This window comes from Stegostoma tigrinum, chromosome 8 (assembly GCF_030684315.1).
Source record: "Stegostoma tigrinum isolate sSteTig4 chromosome 8, sSteTig4.hap1, whole genome shotgun sequence".
Taxonomy (NCBI): domain Eukaryota; kingdom Metazoa; phylum Chordata; class Chondrichthyes; order Orectolobiformes; family Stegostomatidae; genus Stegostoma; species Stegostoma tigrinum.
The window spans coordinates 43,306,387-43,324,564 of NC_081361.1; the positions used below are offsets into that span (position 1 = coordinate 43,306,387).

Here is an 18,178-nt window from a genome sequence, read left to right on the forward strand (position 1 = left end):
CCTCCACTAGCTCCTCAGCCACACATTCGCAGAGTCATGAATAATCCCCCTTTCATTTCCCTGGACTATAATTAGACAGCTCTCCTTCCTGACTCTGTAACCTATTTGTGTATGTGAGTACAAATTTTTGCTGTGCATTTTCTTTCTTTTCTTAGAAACCGGGCTGAGTCAATTAGGACAACCTCTTTCTTTAAGACCACCTCTTAAATTGGACCTATTATGATCACAGACTGCTAACTGCTGTTAAATCGGCAAGCATGTACTTTTCACAAAAGAATCTTGCTGCAGTCAAACAAGGACTAGCAAAGGAGGGGAGCCAGATACCCTCTCCCCTCTTGATCATAACCATGACTAGATCATTGTTCATTGCTATCAAATACTAGAGAGAGAGAGACTGAGGAAAAAAAGAATGAAGCAAGGTTATAGTCACAGGGATCAGACACTGAAGATGTAACCTACATTTATTTTCAAAATCAGATCTTTCTCACGATCTTCATTTTTAGAAATTTCTATTCATATTTTTTCAAAACTTAAACATGTCACAGAACAAAAGTGCTGTCAAGTATTTTGAATGCACAATCATGCCCAGAACACTAAATACTGTCCCAGTGAAATAGCACTTAAAATGACACAGTATTTTATTCTCCAGTGCAACTAAGATAGAGTTAATAGTTATGTCCAACTTCCTGTCTTCACTGCAATACTAAGCAGTCACGTTGAATCTTGATTCCAATTTCAGTTGTCAACTGAATAATTTGCCCTCTGCCTGAAGTAAAGGGGTAAAGTCAACTTGAGAAGTATGTCAGGATATTTTTCTTTTTAACGTTCACTTTGGAGGATTTGAGAGAGGCTCAGCATTGTCTCTATCTGCAGGGGAAGTGTACAGGACCACTGCTTAAAAAAGATTCTACAAGGAGGAAAAGTTAAATGAATATTGGTGCAGTTGCCTTAATGCTTCTACTTGGTTTATTAACAAATCCAGGCTTAAATATGAGTGAATCCCAGCACTAACTTGTCCAGTTACAACTGAGAAAAATAGGAAGAATAGATTGTACCAATAAAATGCATAGCACAGGCAAAGCAACAAGAACGATTTACTTGAGACTCACGTAACCAGAATATAATTTTCCCTGTCTTTAATTTAATTCAAAGGACACTTGTTCTGTTTCTTGGGCGAAATCTCTGTTCTGGCCATGAGATGAAAAAGGCCATGACTTTTCTGCTGTGAGTTAAGAGTTTTTGCAATTCAAGTTCCATTCTATTACTTTGTTCTTGTGGATTTTTCTTGAACCCCTTAAAGCTTTATGGAAGGAAAAAGTTGACCCGTTGTGCAACTGATTTGCAGCCCTGTGCAGAGAAAAGCTTTTCCTCCTTTGGAACATACAGCATTCCCTTAGCTACTTCATCTAGGATATCTAAATCATATTTGATTCCTCTGGACAGAAGAGCATCACGCACACACAACTTAACATGCTTGTACTCCAGTGGTAAGAAAGGGATGAAGAAGTCAATTAGGTTCTCGGTCACAAGGCCACTGTGTGCAAATCCACCTGGAAATAAGAGGAAAAAGATAACTTTTGATTCTTCCTGATTGCTTGTCTCATTAGTGATTTTATTAGTTTATTAACAGAGCTCGTGGTGTATAAAATCCACTCTCATTATTGGAAAAATTTGAGCCCACTGAGTCTGTGTCAGCCAAAAACAACAACCTAACAATTCTAACCCCATTTTTCAGTACTTGCCCATAGCGTTGTTTGCATTGGCATGGTATTCAAATTGACCTTTTCTATTGCCATTAGACCAGCAATTTTCATGTTTCGCTGATGTATATGGTCTTCACCAGAAATGTGTGATGGCGTTGTTGCTGGTGACTATTTACCGCATGTACTTATTGCTATTTTTAGTTCATTCTAGGGACAATTAAACTATTTTGATCATCAACACACGAAAATCTCAACTACGCGATGTTACTACATGATAGATGGAGGCCCTTTGGCCTATTGTGCCTGCACTAGTGCATTAAATGAGCACTGCCTAACTGCTGCTTTTCCCCATACCCTTGCACAGTAGTTTTATCCAAATAATCACCGAATGCCTGTCAGCCCCCAATCAAAACCTGACAACCTCCTTGAAATGCTTTCCTGTGCAGTTATTTCTCATTCTATCTTATTCTCTGGCAATGCCCTATTATTCCATTATCATCACTATATTCAGAATTTCTTAACATGTTCCTCTATGCTATGACTCTCTTTCTTTCATTCACGCCCATGTTTTCCCAATGTAATTTACCTTTTGATGTTGCAGCTTCTCTTTGGATCTGGTGCTCCAAATCTTCCATAGTGATATCCTCTCTATTTTGCCCAGCACGCCAAAATTCCAGTGTCACCCTATTTATGGAGTTTCCTCCTATATTGCTACAGAGCAGAGAATATTTGAACATAATTACACATTGGAAGAGAGAGAAAGCTAGTGGCTAGAATACAAATAAGTTGGTAAATGCATTTAAAAGTATACAAATAGGGGAAGAATAGCAGAAGTGAATGCTGGTCCTTTGGTGGGGATGGGGAAGACAGAGATTCAGGAGAAATTATGGGGAATGAGCAATAAACAGAATTGAGCAAATAGTTTCTGTTAAGGGCATCCAAGGTGGACTTGAGAACAAGAAACTTATTTAATTTCAGCAGAGAAAAGGTTTGAGAGAAACTTAAGGTACTGAAAAGTCAATAAAACCCCAGAGTGATGCGTTATGGTGCATTTCCTGACCATGATTGTCAGATTTCCCTAGAACAGTCCTTGGAGATTGGAAGTGGACAAATGTAACACCACTGTTCAAGAAAGGAAGGAGATGTGGAACTACAAGCCAGTTAAGCTTGATAGTTGCCATGGGGAAAGTAATAGAATCTATTATTAAGAGTGTCTGAACAATGCACTTAAAAAATCTTGATATAAATCAAACAGAATCAACGTTGTTTTACAAACTTGAAATCATGCTTGACAGATAGCAAAAGGGTGTATCATACTTGGATTTCCAAAGTACATCTGGAAAGATGGCACACAAAAGGTTAACATGCAAAACAATGCTCATGATAATATATTAGTACAGTTAGAGAATTGGTTACTGGACAAGAAGCAAAGAGCAGGTCTAAAGAAAGGGAGAGAGAAGAATGAGTGGAAAAAAAAACTTCTTTCAGTCTCTCTCAAAGCCAGCTCTACATGTTGTGCCCACCCCTACAAACAAACTATTCAACTACAAAGGTCATCATAATTGCTGAGTTTGATTTCTAGTTATTTTTTGACGTCTTCACCTTGGAAACAGAAATCTTCAAGTAACAGGCCTGCAAAGTTAATGGACTTGTCTTTTTCCCATCTTTATAAGTACTGTTTATCCATGACTACTTTCCCAACTTTGGACCTACGTTATAGTTAATAATTATAATTTTTAAGATTTTACTTAGTAACTGTCAGCAATGTTTATTTAAACTAATACTTGTTTGTTTAAGACTAAAGTTTTGCTACTGGTTATTTTTGAAATGGAATGCTGAAAAAAACAAACAGATTAATTGAGCCATTCTAATTCACGGTTCACAAACCACTTTGTGCCTGGTGTGATCATGTTGATGGTAAGAGTGGAAAAACAATACTTTTGTAAAAAGATGTGAAGATTGTAAATGTTAATGTTCAGTGGGGCTTTTCGATTAAACTGTACAAGGAACGCAAAATTGACATGCAGGCATCGGAAGAAAATAGGAAGTTAAACAATATTTAGCCTTTATTGAATGGGGATTAGAATACAAGAATAAGGAAGCTTCCCTGCAATTATTAAGGCTTTGATAAGACCACACCTAGAATTCTATGTAAAGCTTTGATCTTTAAGTCTTATAAAACGCCTACTTGCATTGGTGGTGCTACTCCAAATATCCACCAGAGTAGTTCCTAGGGTACAGGATTGTCCATTGCTGAAAGTGAATAAATTGAGCCCTGACTTTAAGCATGAACTGATCTCATTGAACTAGAAAAGCTTCCTAAGGGATTTGGCAGGATAGAAACTGCAATGTTAATTACCTTGGCTGGGAGATCTAGAACACTTGGGAAAAGCTTCACTGTAAGAGGTTGATTATTTAGGATGGAGGCAGGGAGAAATATTCATTCCACCATTGCACAGATTCAAATATGAAGTAGACAGATCTTTAATCGCTCAGAATCAAAAGATTTAGGCAATGGGAAAGAAAGCAGAGTTACGGCTAGAAAACAGTCATGATTATATTAAATGGTATAGCAAGTGCAAAAGGCAAAAGAGTCTGCTTCTGGTCCTATTTTAATTCATAGGAGCTCAAAAGTAATTGAATACTTCCATAAGAATCCCAGATTAGCTGAATGTTCATCTGAGCCCTAACTTAAATCCGTAATTTATAATCTCTCCCTGATAGTGAAAATTTTTCTCATGAATAATAATTAATTTCAGTTTTGTCTTTTGCTTTGCTTAGCAGTTAATGAAGGTGTTGGTCTCTGTTATTGTTAATGCCTAAAGACACTAAAGGATCAATGACGGAGATTTATTGTCTATAATAGTTACTAGTGAAGGTGACTGCATTTATTAGTCAATTCAGCTATGAATTGAATAAGGCTATGCTATGTAAATAAGACAATGCACTCAAAGAAAACTAATTGCTGGAAAATCTCAGCAGATCTGGCAGCATCTGCAGAAAGAAATCAGTGTTAATGTTTCAGGTCCACTGACCCTTCTTCACCACTGATAGTAGCTAGGGGATAAACAGGGTCGGGGGGGAGTAAAGGGTTGGTGAAGATAGAGTCCAGAGAGAGAGGAACAGTTGGACAGACAAAGGATTAGTAGATCAGTTGGGGGACCAAAAAGCTGCTAATGGGTAGTATATGGTCGCGGCCTTGTGTAAGAGGGTGGAGAAAAGTGCTCGAGCTCTAAAACTGTTGAACTCCATAGAGTCCAGAAGATTGCAGAGTTCCTGAACGGAAAATTAGGTGTTGTTTTTCCAGCCTGTGCTGAGCTTCACTGGAGCACTGCAGTAAGTCTGAAACAGAGATGTTGGCCAGGGAACAAGGTGGTGTGTTGAAATGGCCGGCAACTGGGAGCTCAGGGTCTTTTTTGCAGACAGTACTTCTGCAAAGTCTGTGCTTCGTTTCCCAAATATTGAGGAGCCCACACTGTCAGCAATGAATGCAGTAGATCGAGTGAAGTGCGGCTAATCTCTGCTTCACCTGGAAGATGTGTTTGGGATCTTGAATATAGAGGAGATAGGAAGTAAATGGACCGGTGGTACACTTGCAATCGCAGGGGAAGATGCTGAGAGAGTGCAGGAAGAGTGGGCCAGGGTATCCCAGAGGTAACGGGCTTTGCAGAAGTTGGACGAGAGAGGGGAAGAGAATGTGTGTCTGGAGGTGGCAGAAATGGCAACTAATGATCCTGCAGATGTGGATGCTGGTGAGATGGTAGGCAAGGACAAGGGGGATCTTATGTTGTGGGAGATAGGTCAGACACAGCTGAGGGCATTGTTAACCACGGTGCTCGGCTGAAGAAGAAGGTGGACATTTCAGAGGCAACTTTATTGAAGTTGGCACCATCAGAACATATGCAACAGAAACACAGGAATGAAATAGTCTTCACAGGAGGCAGGGTTTGAGGATGTACAGTTGTGGATGGGAAGGGAGGAGTTGGAGATGGACCAGGTGAAGGTGAGTGTGGGACGGAAATTTGAATTCTGGCCCAGAGAGAAGCAGCAAGGCTGATGTCATCAATATACTGGAGAAAGTGTGCACACTCACTCCAGCCTGAGTCAACAAGATAGAAACAGCAGTGTCTCAATTTAGTCCAAATATTGCATTTTTGAACTCTCTATAGACTTGCCTTTCAGTGCCAAAAGCCATCATTTCAGGTCATGAATTATAAAAGTTTCTCAATAATGTCAGTGTTTATGTTGAGTTCCAAAGTTTAAGCAATAACTGGGTGGATATTGATTTTCACCTGATGAGACCAAAACATATTTATTTGGCAGATTGCTCTTCAGATATGAGTACAGTTGAACACTTGAGATTTTGAAAGTTCTAATTTGTCAAAAAAATTATTTTCCCTTGCACTTGCTTCACAAAATGGCACAATAACAGTGCACAGTGCAAGGAGGAACGTTGAAAAAGAGTGAAGTTCATGCAATTTCCCCTATAAAGCAAATCTTTGATAAACTAAGGTGAGTAAAAGCTAATAACTGATTACCAGAGCCTAAAGGATGTTCCAGAGCCCTGTTTCCAGCAGACTGCTGGGGTGTGACTTTAGGAAGCTCTTTGAGAATTATTGTCAACCCTGTTTAAAGGCACCTCAACTTCTATTGTCCTAAAGAACAAAGAAAATTACAGGACAGGAACAGGCCCTTTAGCCCTCCAAGCCTGCACCGACACTGCCCAGTACAAATAAAACCCCCTACCCTTCCGGGGACAGTCTCCCTCTATTCCCCTCCTATTCACATATTTGTCAAGATGCTCTTTAAAAGTCACTATAATATCTGCTTCCGTGATCTCCCCTGGCAGCAAGTTCCAGGCACCCATCGGCCTCTGTGTAAAAAAAACTTGTCTCGTACATCACCTTTAAACCTTGCCCCTTGTGCATTAAACATATACCCCTTGGTAACTGATTCTTCTACCCTGGGAAAAAGCTTCTGACTGTCCAGTCCTTCCATGGACTTCATAATTTTGTGGACCTCAGTCATTCCAGTGAGAACAACCCAAGTTTCTCCAACCTCTCCTCATAGCTAATGCCCAACATACCAGGCAACATCTTGGTAAATCTTTTCTGCACCTCCAAAACCACCACATCCTTCTGATAGTGTGGTGACCAGAACTGAACACAATATTCCCAATGAGGCCTAACTAAGATTCTATAAAGCTACAACATTCTCTGCCAATTTTTAAACTCAATGCCTTGGCCAATAAAGCAAGCATACCGTATGCCTTGTTGACTACCTTTTCCACCTGCGTAGCCACTTTCAGTGACCCCTGTACCTGTACACCCAGATTCCTCTGCCTATTAGTACTCTTAAGGGTTCTGCCATTTACTGTATATTTTCCATTTGGATTAGACCTTCCAAAATGCATTACACTCATTTTTCCAGATTAAATTCCATCTGCCATCTCTCTACCAAAGTCACCAACTGATCTATATCCAGCTGTATCCTTTCACGGACCTCAACGCCATCTGCAATTCCACCAACCTTTATTACAAACAGCGAAGGTCCCAACACTGATCCCTAAGTAACACCACTAGTCACAGCCCTCCATTCAGAAACACACCCTTCCACTGTTACCCTCTATTACCGAGCCAGTTTTTTTTAAAACCATTTTGCTTGCTCACCTCTGGCCCAGTACGACATTACCTTCTGCATCAGCCTGCTATGAGGGATCTTGTCAAAGGCCTTACTGACATCCACGTAGACAACATCCACTGCTCCACCCTCATTGATCATCTTCCTCAAAAAAACTCAACCAAGTTAGTGAGATACGACCACCCCTTCACAAAATCATGTTGCCTCTCGCTAATACATCCACTGATTTCCAGGTGATAATAAATTCTATCTCAAAGAATCCTCTCCAATAAGTTCCTTACCACTGACGCAAGGCTCACCGGCCTGTAATTAGCTGCATTATCCTTGCCACCCTTCTTAAATAAAGGAAGAACATTGGCTATTCTCTAATCCTCTGGGACCCTACTTGTAGCCAGTGAGGATACAAAGATTTATCTCAAGGCCCAGCAATTTCCTCCCTTGCCTCAATATTCTGGGGTATATCCCATCAGGCCCTGGGGACTTGTCTACCTTAAAGTTTTTCAAGACACCCAATACCTGCCTCCTTTTGATCTCAACACGACCCAAACTATCTACATATCCTTCCCCAGACTCATCATCCACCAAGTCTTTCTCTATGGTGAATACTGACGCAAAGTACTCATTTAATACCTCATACGTTTCCTTTGGCTCCACACAAATTCCCTTCCAAGTCCTTGAGTGGGCCAACCCTCTGCCTGGCTACCCTCTTGCTCTTTATATATCGATAAAAAGTGTTGGGATTTTCCTTAAACCTGTTGGCTCATGACTTTGAGGTGGCACGGTGGCTCAGTGGTTAGGGACCTGGGTTCAGTTCCACCCTCTGGCGACTATCTGTATGGGGTTTGCATATTCTCCTTGTGTCTGTGTGGGCTTCCACTGGGTGCTCCAGTTTCCTCCCACAGTCCAAAGATGCGCATGGTTGGTAGTTTGGCCATAGTGTTCAGGGATGAGTAGATTATAATGCGGTTGGATGCTTAGAGGTTCGGTGTGAACTTGTTGGGCCAAAGGGCCTGTTTCCACACAGTAGGGTTTCAATGATCTATGGCCTCTTTTAGCCCTCCTGACTTTCCTTGTGTTTCACCCTTGCTTTGTGAATTCTCAGCCTCATAGCCTTCACAAATGCTTCCTTTTTCTTTTTGATTAGGCTCACAATATCTCTCATTATCTAAGGCTCCCTAAACTTGCCATACCTATCCTTACAGGAATGTGCTGGTCCTGAGTTCCTAGCAACTTACACTTGAAAGCCTCCCACATACCAGACGTTGATTTGTCCTCAAGCAGCTGCCTCCAAACTACATTCTTCAGTTCCTGCCTAATATTGTTGAAATTAGCCTTCCTCCAATTTAGCAGCTTCACCTGACAATTACACTTACTTTTATCCATCTGTTCCTGAGCTGCTCCCCTACCGAGACATCAACCACTTGGCCAGGCTCATTCTCCAATACTTAGTCCAGCATGGCCCCTTTCCTGGTTGGACTATCGACATACTGCTTCAAGAAGCCCGACTGAATGCTCCTCACAAATTCTGTCCCAGTCAATATAAGGGAAGTTAAAAATCACCCGTGACAACAATCCTGTTACTTTTACACCTTGCAAATCTACCTACATTACCAGTTCTTCTATCACTCGCTAGCTGTTGGGAGGCCTATATTAAACCCTAAACATAGATTGCACCCTTCCTGATCCTGAGCTCTACCCACATTGCCTCACAGTATAAGCCCTCCAAGGTGTCCTTTCACAGTATAACTGTGATATTTTTCTTAACAAGTATCAGAATATAGATGTTTCAGGAACGTTAAGCTGCCAATCCTGTCCCTCCCTTAATCAAAGTCTTTGTACTAGCAACAACATCATAGTTCCAAATAACAAATACAAGTTTTAAATTCATCTGCCTTACCTGTTACACTTCTGACATTGAAACAGAGGCACTACAGTCCACCAGACCCACTTTGATCAGCATCCACACCCTGCCAGCTCGACCTCTGAGTCTTACTGGTCCTATTCTCTTGCTTTCTTTCAGTCCATTCACCTTTGCATTGGCTCCCACTATTGTGCCAAGCTAGTTTAAATCCTCCCAAGTGACATCAGCAAACCTCCCAGCCAGAATATTTGTGCCCCTCCACTTTAGATGCTACAAGTCCCACCAGCCCCGGAAGAGATCCCAATGGTCCAGATATCTGAAGCCCTCCCTCGTACACCATCTGTTTAGCTGTACTATCCTCCTATTTCTAGCCTCACTGGCACCTGGCACAGGGAGTAATCTGGAGATTACAACCTTGGAGGTCCTGCTTTTTAACTTTCTACTTAACTCCCTGAACTGCTGCTGCAAGACTTCATCACACATCCTACCTATGTGGTCAGTACCAATATGTACCACGACCTCTGGCTGTTCACCCTCTCCCTTCAGAATGCTTTCTGTCTGTTCAGAGACATCCTGGACCCTGGCACCAGGGAGGCAACTTACCATCCTGGAGTCTCTTTTACATCCACAGAAATGCCTATCTGTACCCCTAACTATAGAGTTCCCTATACCTACTGCTCTAGTGCTCTTTGTTCTTCCTTTCTTAAGAACAGAGCTGTGGTGCCACCAGTCTGGCTGTTACTGTTGTTATCCCCTGATAGGTCATTCCACTCCAACAGTATCCAAAATGGTATTCTTGTTAGAGAGGAGAATGATCACAGGGGATACTTACACTGGCTGTCTGCCCCTTCTATTGGTCACCCATCTACCTGCCTGCACCTTGGGTGTTACCACATCTCTAAAACTACTGTCTATGATGTTTTCCACAATTCTCATGCTCTGATGTGCATCCAATTGCTGCTCCAACCTATCCACGCATTCTGTGAGGAGCTGCAATTGGGTGCACTTCCTGCAGATGTAGTCATCTGTGACTTTGGCAGCATCGTGGATCTCCCACATTTCACAGTTGTAACACTTAACCCCAATGACTGACATTTCTATCCCAGTCAAGCTGTTTAAGCAAATTTATTAAACACTTACCCTTACTTATTGCTGTGAATACCCAAGGTAGGTCTTCTCTCACTCACTTTCCCAGGATGTTCCTTGGATCTTTACCTTTCCCTTTGCTTCTGGTCCTCACAACAGCCCCTTGCAAACCACCTTCTGGAAGCAGTGACTGCACTGATGCAGATCTTCCCCATGTCAGCCAATCAGCGTCATGACTCTGCTGCCCTCTTTCTCCTCTCTCCAACTAACCCAAAATTCCTCTGTCTCAACCTTTGGTCTTCCCCAAAAGCATCAACCATATTCATGGAATCACCTCTGAAGATCCACGGTTTCATATTTCTTTCCTTGTCTTATTCTCTTCTATAAGCCTCTCCTCAATAATAAATAGGGTAACTTTCTGTCAAGGTTCATCAGACTGTCCAAAGCTTTGACTTTGATCAGAAATCCCAGGAAAGCAGTAGCAAGTCATTTCTCCTGTTTTACTCCTGACGTTTGGCCCTCGAGTGGGACAGCTTCTAAATAAATGCACTTGACAGTGTAAACAGAGTAATAGCTGTCATTTCTGTGCTAATGTTATCATCCTGCCACAATACTTAACCCTGCTAAATGTCAATGTGCAGCCTAATTTGCTGCAACATTATCTTTGCTAAACCAACTCAATCTCATTTCCTAATCTCCTATCCCCTCCCTAACTCAGCTACTCGCCACTTTCAGCGCATCCATAAGGTTGGCCGTTTTTCCTGGCTTCATCGCACTTTTAATCTCCACTGTACTAACTCAGTATTTTATTTTCCTACGGGTAGTAACTAAGTAATCATTCTCGATTATCTCTGCACTTTTTTTTCTAGAACTTTCTCCCATGTTATCAGCTTCAATCTTCTCAGAATCTATGATTTTAGACACTTCCACAATTTTTCTCTGTTCCAGTCTCCTGCTGACTTCTGTTAAATTTTCTTCCCCCTTACACCAGTTAAGCTTTCAAATGTTTTATTACTAGAAATACAAGCTGTATTTGTGAATACAAATCAACCTACTTCTGTTTTTAATCAAATTTTACCCTACACATACTTTCTAATAACAGTCATTGGATGGCATTTAGACTTGGAACGCCGGCCTATATTTTTGTGAGGATAATTATACAGTGTAAATTTTTGAGAAGATTTGTAGCTCAGGTTGAGGTTCTGGATGTGAGTTTGCTCGCTGAGCTGGAAGGTTAGTTTTCAGACGTTTCGTCACCATTCTAGGTAACATCATCAGTGAGCCTCCGACGAAGCGCTGGTGTTATGTCCCGCTTTCTGTTTATCTGGTTAGGTTTCCTTCGGTTGGTGATGTCATTTCCTGTTCTTTTTCTCAGGGGATGGTAGATTGATTTGGAGCCAATGTGTTTGTTGATGGAATTCCGGTTGGAATGCCATGCTTCTAGGAATTCTCGTGCATGTCTCAGGATGGATGTGTTGTCCCAATCAATTGTGTCAATTTTAGCACACAGAACAATACAGCGCAGAACAGGCCCTTCGGCCCTCAATGTTGCGCCGACCTGTGAACTAATCTAAGCCCATCCCCCTACACTATCCCATTATCATCCATCTGCTTATCCAAGGACTGTTTAAATGCCCCTAATGTGGCTGAGTTAAATACATTGGCAGGCAGGGCATTCCACGCCCTTATCACTCTGAGTAAAGAACCTGCCTCTGACATCTGTCTTAAATCTATCACCCCTCAATCTGTAGCTATGCCCCCTTGTACAAGCTGACGTGATCATCCTTGGAAAAAGACTCTCACTGTCCACCCTATCTAATCCCCTGAACATCATCTATGTCTCTATTAAATCCCCTCTTAGCCTTCTTCTCTCCAAAGAGAACAGACCCAAGTTCCTCAGCCTTTCTTCATAAGGCCTTCGCTCCAGACCAGGCAACATCCCAGTAAATTTCCAATGCTTCCACATCCTTCCTGTAATGGGGCGACCAGAACTGCACGCAATATTCCAAGCGAGGCCGCGCTAGGGTTTTGTACAGTTGCAGCATGACATCACGGCTCTGGAACTCAATCCCTCTACTAATAAAACCTAACACACCGTATGCCTTCTTAACAGCACTATCAACCTGGGTGGCAACTTTCAGGGATCTACGTACATGGACACCAAGATCCCGCTGCACGTCCACACTGCCAAGAATCTTTCCATTGACCCAGTATTCTGCCTTCCTATTATTCTTCCCAAAGTGAATCATCTCACATTTAGCTGCTTTGAACTCCATTTGCCACCTTTCAGCCCAATTCTGCAGTTTATCGAAGTCTCCCTGCAACCTGCAACATTCTTCCAAACTGTCCACCACTCCACCGACTTTAGTGTCATCTGCAAACTTACTAACCCATCCACCTATGCCTGCGCCCAAGTCATTTATAAAAATGACAAACAGCAGTGGTCCCAAAACAGATCCTTGAGGCACACCACTAGTGACCTGACTCCAGGCTGAATATTTTCCATCAACCACCACTCGTTGCCTTATTATAGAAAGCCAGTTTCTAATCCAAACTACTAAATCTCCCTCAATCCCGTGCCTCCGTATTTTCTCCAATAGCCTACCATGTGGAACCTTATCAAAGGCTTTACTGAAGTCCATGTACACCACGTCAACTGCCCTACCCTCATCCACATGCTTGGTCACCTTCTCAAAAAACTCAGTGGTTTGAGAGACACGACCTGCCCTTGATGAATCCATGTTGACTATCTCTAATTAAATTGTTGCTTGCTAGATGATTATAAATCCTCTCTCTTATAATCCTTTCTAAAACTTCTCCTACAACAGACGTAAAGGCTCACAGGTCTATAATTACCTGAGCCATCTCTACTGCCCTTCTTGAACAAGGGCACAACATTTTCAATCCTCCGGTACTAAACCTGTAGACAATGAGGACTCAAAGATCAAGGCCAAAGGCTCCGCCACCTCCTCCCTAGCTTCCCAGAGAATGCTCGGAAAAATCCTATCCGGCCGAGGGGATTTATCTACCTTCACACCTTCTAAAATTGGTAACACCTCCTCCTTACTAAACTCAATCCTTTCAATTCTAGAAGCCCGTAACTCCGTCTTCTCCTCTACAATATTTTTTTTCTGAGCGAAAACAGATGAGAAATATTTGTTTAGGACCTCTCCGATCTCCACAGGGTCCACACACAACTTCCCACTTCTGTCTCCGCCTAGCCCTATTCCTACCCTAGTCATTTTGCACAGCTAAGGGAGTTTACTTTTCTTGTACATTAGAGGGTTGGAAAGTGTAGATAAAAAGGGAAGGAAGTTTACAAGTTGTGATGATTTGAGGTAGAGGGTCAATTGTGGTAGGGATAACTAGACTGTAAATTACCTCCAGTACAAAACGTCCTATTGCACTAGGAGTTCCCATGAAAACAAATGTGGTGTCAGGGCAGGTTATCTCAAGGTACATGCAATCAGCTACAATTGCATCGATCTAGATAGTTCCACATCTACAGTTTTTTAAAAATGGTGTTGTGACACTGACTACAGTATTTGATTTTTGCGCAACATTTAGCAACAGTAAATTTGATTTGAGTTGGCAACTTTCAGAAACAGGGTTGTGACTACACAGACATTGGCGGTGGACTTTTGTGCACTTTGAGTTCATTTGGTTTGATTTTGTTTACTGTAAAAGCTATCAAATCAAGGATTGGCTGGAATTACTGAATAACACTAGCTCAAAGGCAAAATGTCCAGTAGACTACAAAACCTAGTCATTCATTTCTGGTTCATCCACCAACTCACTCATTGGCTGAATTGCAGAACTACTTCCATCTCTTTAGCAGCTAACCCAAGGAAACAACAGTATGATTGATCCTTGCAATAACATAGCATGGGTTTAAAAAAGACTTCACGTTAACTGTCTGAACATATGCTAATTTGCCCAGCACACACACAGCTATTTACAGACTCTGTGGTCATGAAAAATTTACAGTTCATTGAAATATGGTGGTGCATTGATCAATTATCCATTCCTTTATTGATATTCCCATGAAACAGAATCCTTCATGCTGATCCATTTCAACAAAAAAGCCCAACGTTGCACAGTTAAACCTTATACCCGATGAAATCTCTCCTGGGGTCATTTATATTACTTCAGACTGACAGCTGATTTTGGACATCATGCTGTTGCTGTCAAATGAACCAATTACATCAAATTCATTTCAAAGACTTCTTCAGCAATGGTTGTACTAGACCCTGTTGTGTGTTTTTTCCTGATTAAGCTACCTTACTGTTTTATCTTGGAATTACCTTAAGAAAATAAACATGGACTTTCTGAAATCCACCCCGTCCACGTGGTCATAATGATCAATGTAAGGCTTGATAGCATCAATGAGGCCTGGATGCAACTTTTCCGCCTCATCAAATATAAACAAGGATCGCTTGCATTGTTGTACAGCTGTCTGGATAAACTGCCGGAGTTGAGTCTGAAAGAGAGGATAAATAAGTGTGGCTGTTCCCAACTTTTGATATTGTATCTTAGATATTTATTATCCCTAATCTCTTTCTTTGTATCACAGTCCATTTACCGTTCATGCATTGACACTTGATCAGTTGGGCCGAGTAGTAGCAGATGGAGTTCAGTTTAGATAAATGTGAGGTGTAGCATTTTGGTAATGCAAATCAGGGCAGAATTTACACAATTAATAGTAGGCCTAGGGGTGTGTTGCTGAACAGACAGACTCCGGAGTGCGGGTGCATAGTTCATTGAAAGTAGAGTTGCAGGTAGACACTTGCTTTCATTGGTCACTGCATTGAACGTAGGAGTTGGGACATCATGTAGCAGTTGTACAGGACATTGGTTGGGCCATTTTTAGAATAGTGTTCAATTCTGGTCTCCCTGCTACAGGGAAGATGTTGGCAAACTTTAAAGGGTTCAGAAAAGATTTACAAGCACGTTACCAGGATTGGACGCTTTTAGCCATAAGAAGAAGCTGAACAGACTTCTCTCCCGAAGCATTGGTGACTGAGGGATGATTTTATTGAGCTTTATAAAATTATAGGGCAATTAGCCAAGGTCTTTTTTCCTATAGTAGGAAATCCAAAACTAGAGGACATAGGAACAATTTAAACAGTACTGGAGGGGCAGCTTTTTCACTCAAAGGGTGGGGTGTGTATGGAATGAGTTGCCAGTGGAAGTGGAGGAGGTCAGTAAACTTACGATATTTAAAAGGCATCTGGATGGGCGCATAAATACAAAAGGTTTAGAGGGATATGGGCCAAACACATGCAAATAGCATTAGATTAATTTAGGAAATCTGGTCGATGCAGATGAGTTGGACTTTAGGGTCTGTTTCCATGCTGTACAGCTCCATGGCTCTGAGAGGAAGTGTATCACTGACTCAATATGGTGTTCACAACAAAACAGGTCACATTAGTGGAGACAGCCTTGAGATAACAGTTCTGAATGACTGATTTGAGGCTTCAAATCTTGCCCTTCATGTCAGAACTCACTTGCCTCAGCCACCTGATCATCAGCCCTGGGTAATATATTTGAAAATAATGCTGGTAATATTCCATTTCAATTAATTTGAAATTAAAGTTGGAAGTCTTCTAAGCACAGTCTCATTTAAATAGTTCAAAGGTAACAATTAGCCATGATCTTTTAAAATGGCAGGCAGGCTTGAGGGGCCAGATGGCCTACTCCTGCTCCTACTTCTGTAATTAAACGTAAATTTTTCCTTCTCCCCCTTCCCTAAAAGGCAATGTAGCACAATGTCCTGCATAGAACGATAAACTGATAGCTAAGTGATTTAGCAAATGTGCTGAATGAAAACAGATTTACCAAAAACTCCAATATAACTAAACCTACTGGGCCTAATTGGAAATGTATCAAAAGAACAGATGCAATCCTTGAGCGCTGGCATTCCCCATGGTTCAATACATTCTAGTATTGAAAATGAATAAATTATTTTAATCTCCACTTCCTTTTCTAGTTTTCCTAGGTAAACTACACATTTTGTCCTTTTCTTCATGCTCAATATGAATGCCTTCAGTTTCCTCAGTTGCACTTGTGCTCCTTCAATAACTTCAACAAATATTTTTCATTTGGCTGGCAGATTTAAATGACATTCACCCAATAAATCGACAGATGACTTATGTCTGACTGAGTTGGCTATCCATTTACTCTGTTCAGCTCTGCTTACCTTATAGAGGTCAACCATGTTGGCATGTGGAAAGTGGAAAGGTGCAATGTAGAAATGCACACATTGGCTTCTCAGTCCATCCCGGTACAGGTTGTCAGCTATCATTTTGGCCACAAAGTTCTTGCCAGTACCAGACCAACCATGGAAAGAAAGTGCCAGTGCTTTCTCTGGGTTTTCGGTTGCTAAGAAACCTTTCACTGCCTTTACCACAACTTCCTTGGCCAGGTGCTGTCCATGTAACTTTTTGTTCAGGTCATGATCAAGTCCTATTGAGAAAACACAAACCCAAGGTTTAATATATTTTCCCATTCCCATCTTTGAGGAAATTCTGTTCATGACTCGTTTCTTTACCTAAAGGGAATATTACGGGGGTGGAAGTGGGCTCCACATCACTTGTTTATTGGGTACTATATGCTCTCATCAAGTTCTAAAATATCATCCACAACATGCACTTCCAATACTGGAAAGAAATCAGTACACGCTCAGTGACTGCCTGCTGGCAATGTAGAGAATAGGCAGACCATACCATTAATCAAAGTGGACTCATGGCCATGTCCCAACAAGCTCCTGCTTTTAGTCTTGCTGCTTTGGCCTGTAGCAAAGTTGCATTTGGACACAGTAAGAAGCAAAGAAAACTTTCGATCCATCCTTCTTCTAACTGTTCATAATTTTATAAAAGGCAGGGATTATGTAAAAGTAAGGAATAATTTTGTTGAATGTTGTAACATTTTGCCGTCCATAAAGTTTCTATAGGTCACTTCAGTGGTACAAAAGTTAGGGTTAGACCCTACTCCCCCAAGATATTCCCTGGCTACCTCTTGCAGGAAGCTGAGAAAGGGAGGTGGAAAAACCACAAAAACCCTTCACTTTAGCCAGGCAGTTTATGAACAGAAGACCAAAGGCACGTGGAGCATTCAGTCTGTCTAAGTCCACAGTTGAAGGAGGGATAGGATGTCAGTGGTGCTCGCAGGAAATATCCTGGATGTTACTACTGGACACCAAAGCCCCTATAACCCAGGTGATGTCAATATCTTAGTCAGTGGAGTCTCAAACCAGTACCAATCCACACACTGCCAGTCATTTGCAAGATACTGTTGAGAATTCTTTGGGAAGAACAGGTTTTCAAAAGTAGAACTCAATCACAGATTCAGGGCTCCTCATAGCTAAAGGATGCCAAACACCATTTAGTACTTGGGTGCATCATCTTGTCACTTAACAGTATACAAATTAATCTTAACTACAAACCCGTGATGTTGTTAATTAGCCGGCAATCTCCTGATTCACAGCACTCGTGTACACTGCAATACCAGCTTAGTATCTCTTGATAACCATCCTGGATCAAAAAGGACCAGGCCTCCAAAGTATTTGCTGAAATCAAAGAGGAAAAGATGTTTTATATGGACAGTATTTTGTTGAAACTTTTAGAAGCCTCTTCACCGAACCAAAAAAAAATCTTAGATTCACAAATATCACACACTTTCTTGGATACGGTGCTATGTGGTTATGGAAGAAGCAAGAATACTTCAGCTTTCAGATCTATTCGGGATGGTTTGGATGGCAGGAATTTCTGCAAAGAAACATCATTGCATTGGCACAAAGGGCAAGAGGCCCCAGGGTGCAGGCTGTACGGGGAAAGATAACCAGGGAGGTGAATGCAACATCTGAGATAATGGGAACTGCAGATGGTGG

At 41.5% G+C, this 18,178-nt stretch overlaps 1 protein-coding gene across 3 annotated transcripts in view; it reads right to left on the reverse strand.

The window, feature by feature from the left end:
• Positions 1 to 443: 443 nt before the first annotated feature.
• The window catches only part of tor3a (torsin family 3, member A), a 28,695-nt gene continuing 10,960 nt past the window's right edge, over positions 444 to 18,178 (reverse strand). For all 3 annotated transcript variants that reach the window (XM_059647824.1, XM_048538762.2, XM_048538761.2), the window contains 5 exons: positions 17,735 to 17,857; positions 16,490 to 16,755; positions 14,595 to 14,770; positions 2,290 to 2,414; positions 444 to 1,550 (listed from right to left, as the gene is read on the reverse strand). In XM_059647824.1, coding sequence (XP_059503807.1) covers positions 1,303 to 1,550; positions 2,290 to 2,414; positions 14,595 to 14,770; positions 16,490 to 16,755; positions 17,735 to 17,857 — 938 coding nt within the window. In that variant the 3' untranslated portion in view covers positions 444 to 1,302. The remainder of the gene's footprint in view (positions 1,551 to 2,289; positions 2,415 to 14,594; positions 14,771 to 16,489; positions 16,756 to 17,734; positions 17,858 to 18,178) is intronic.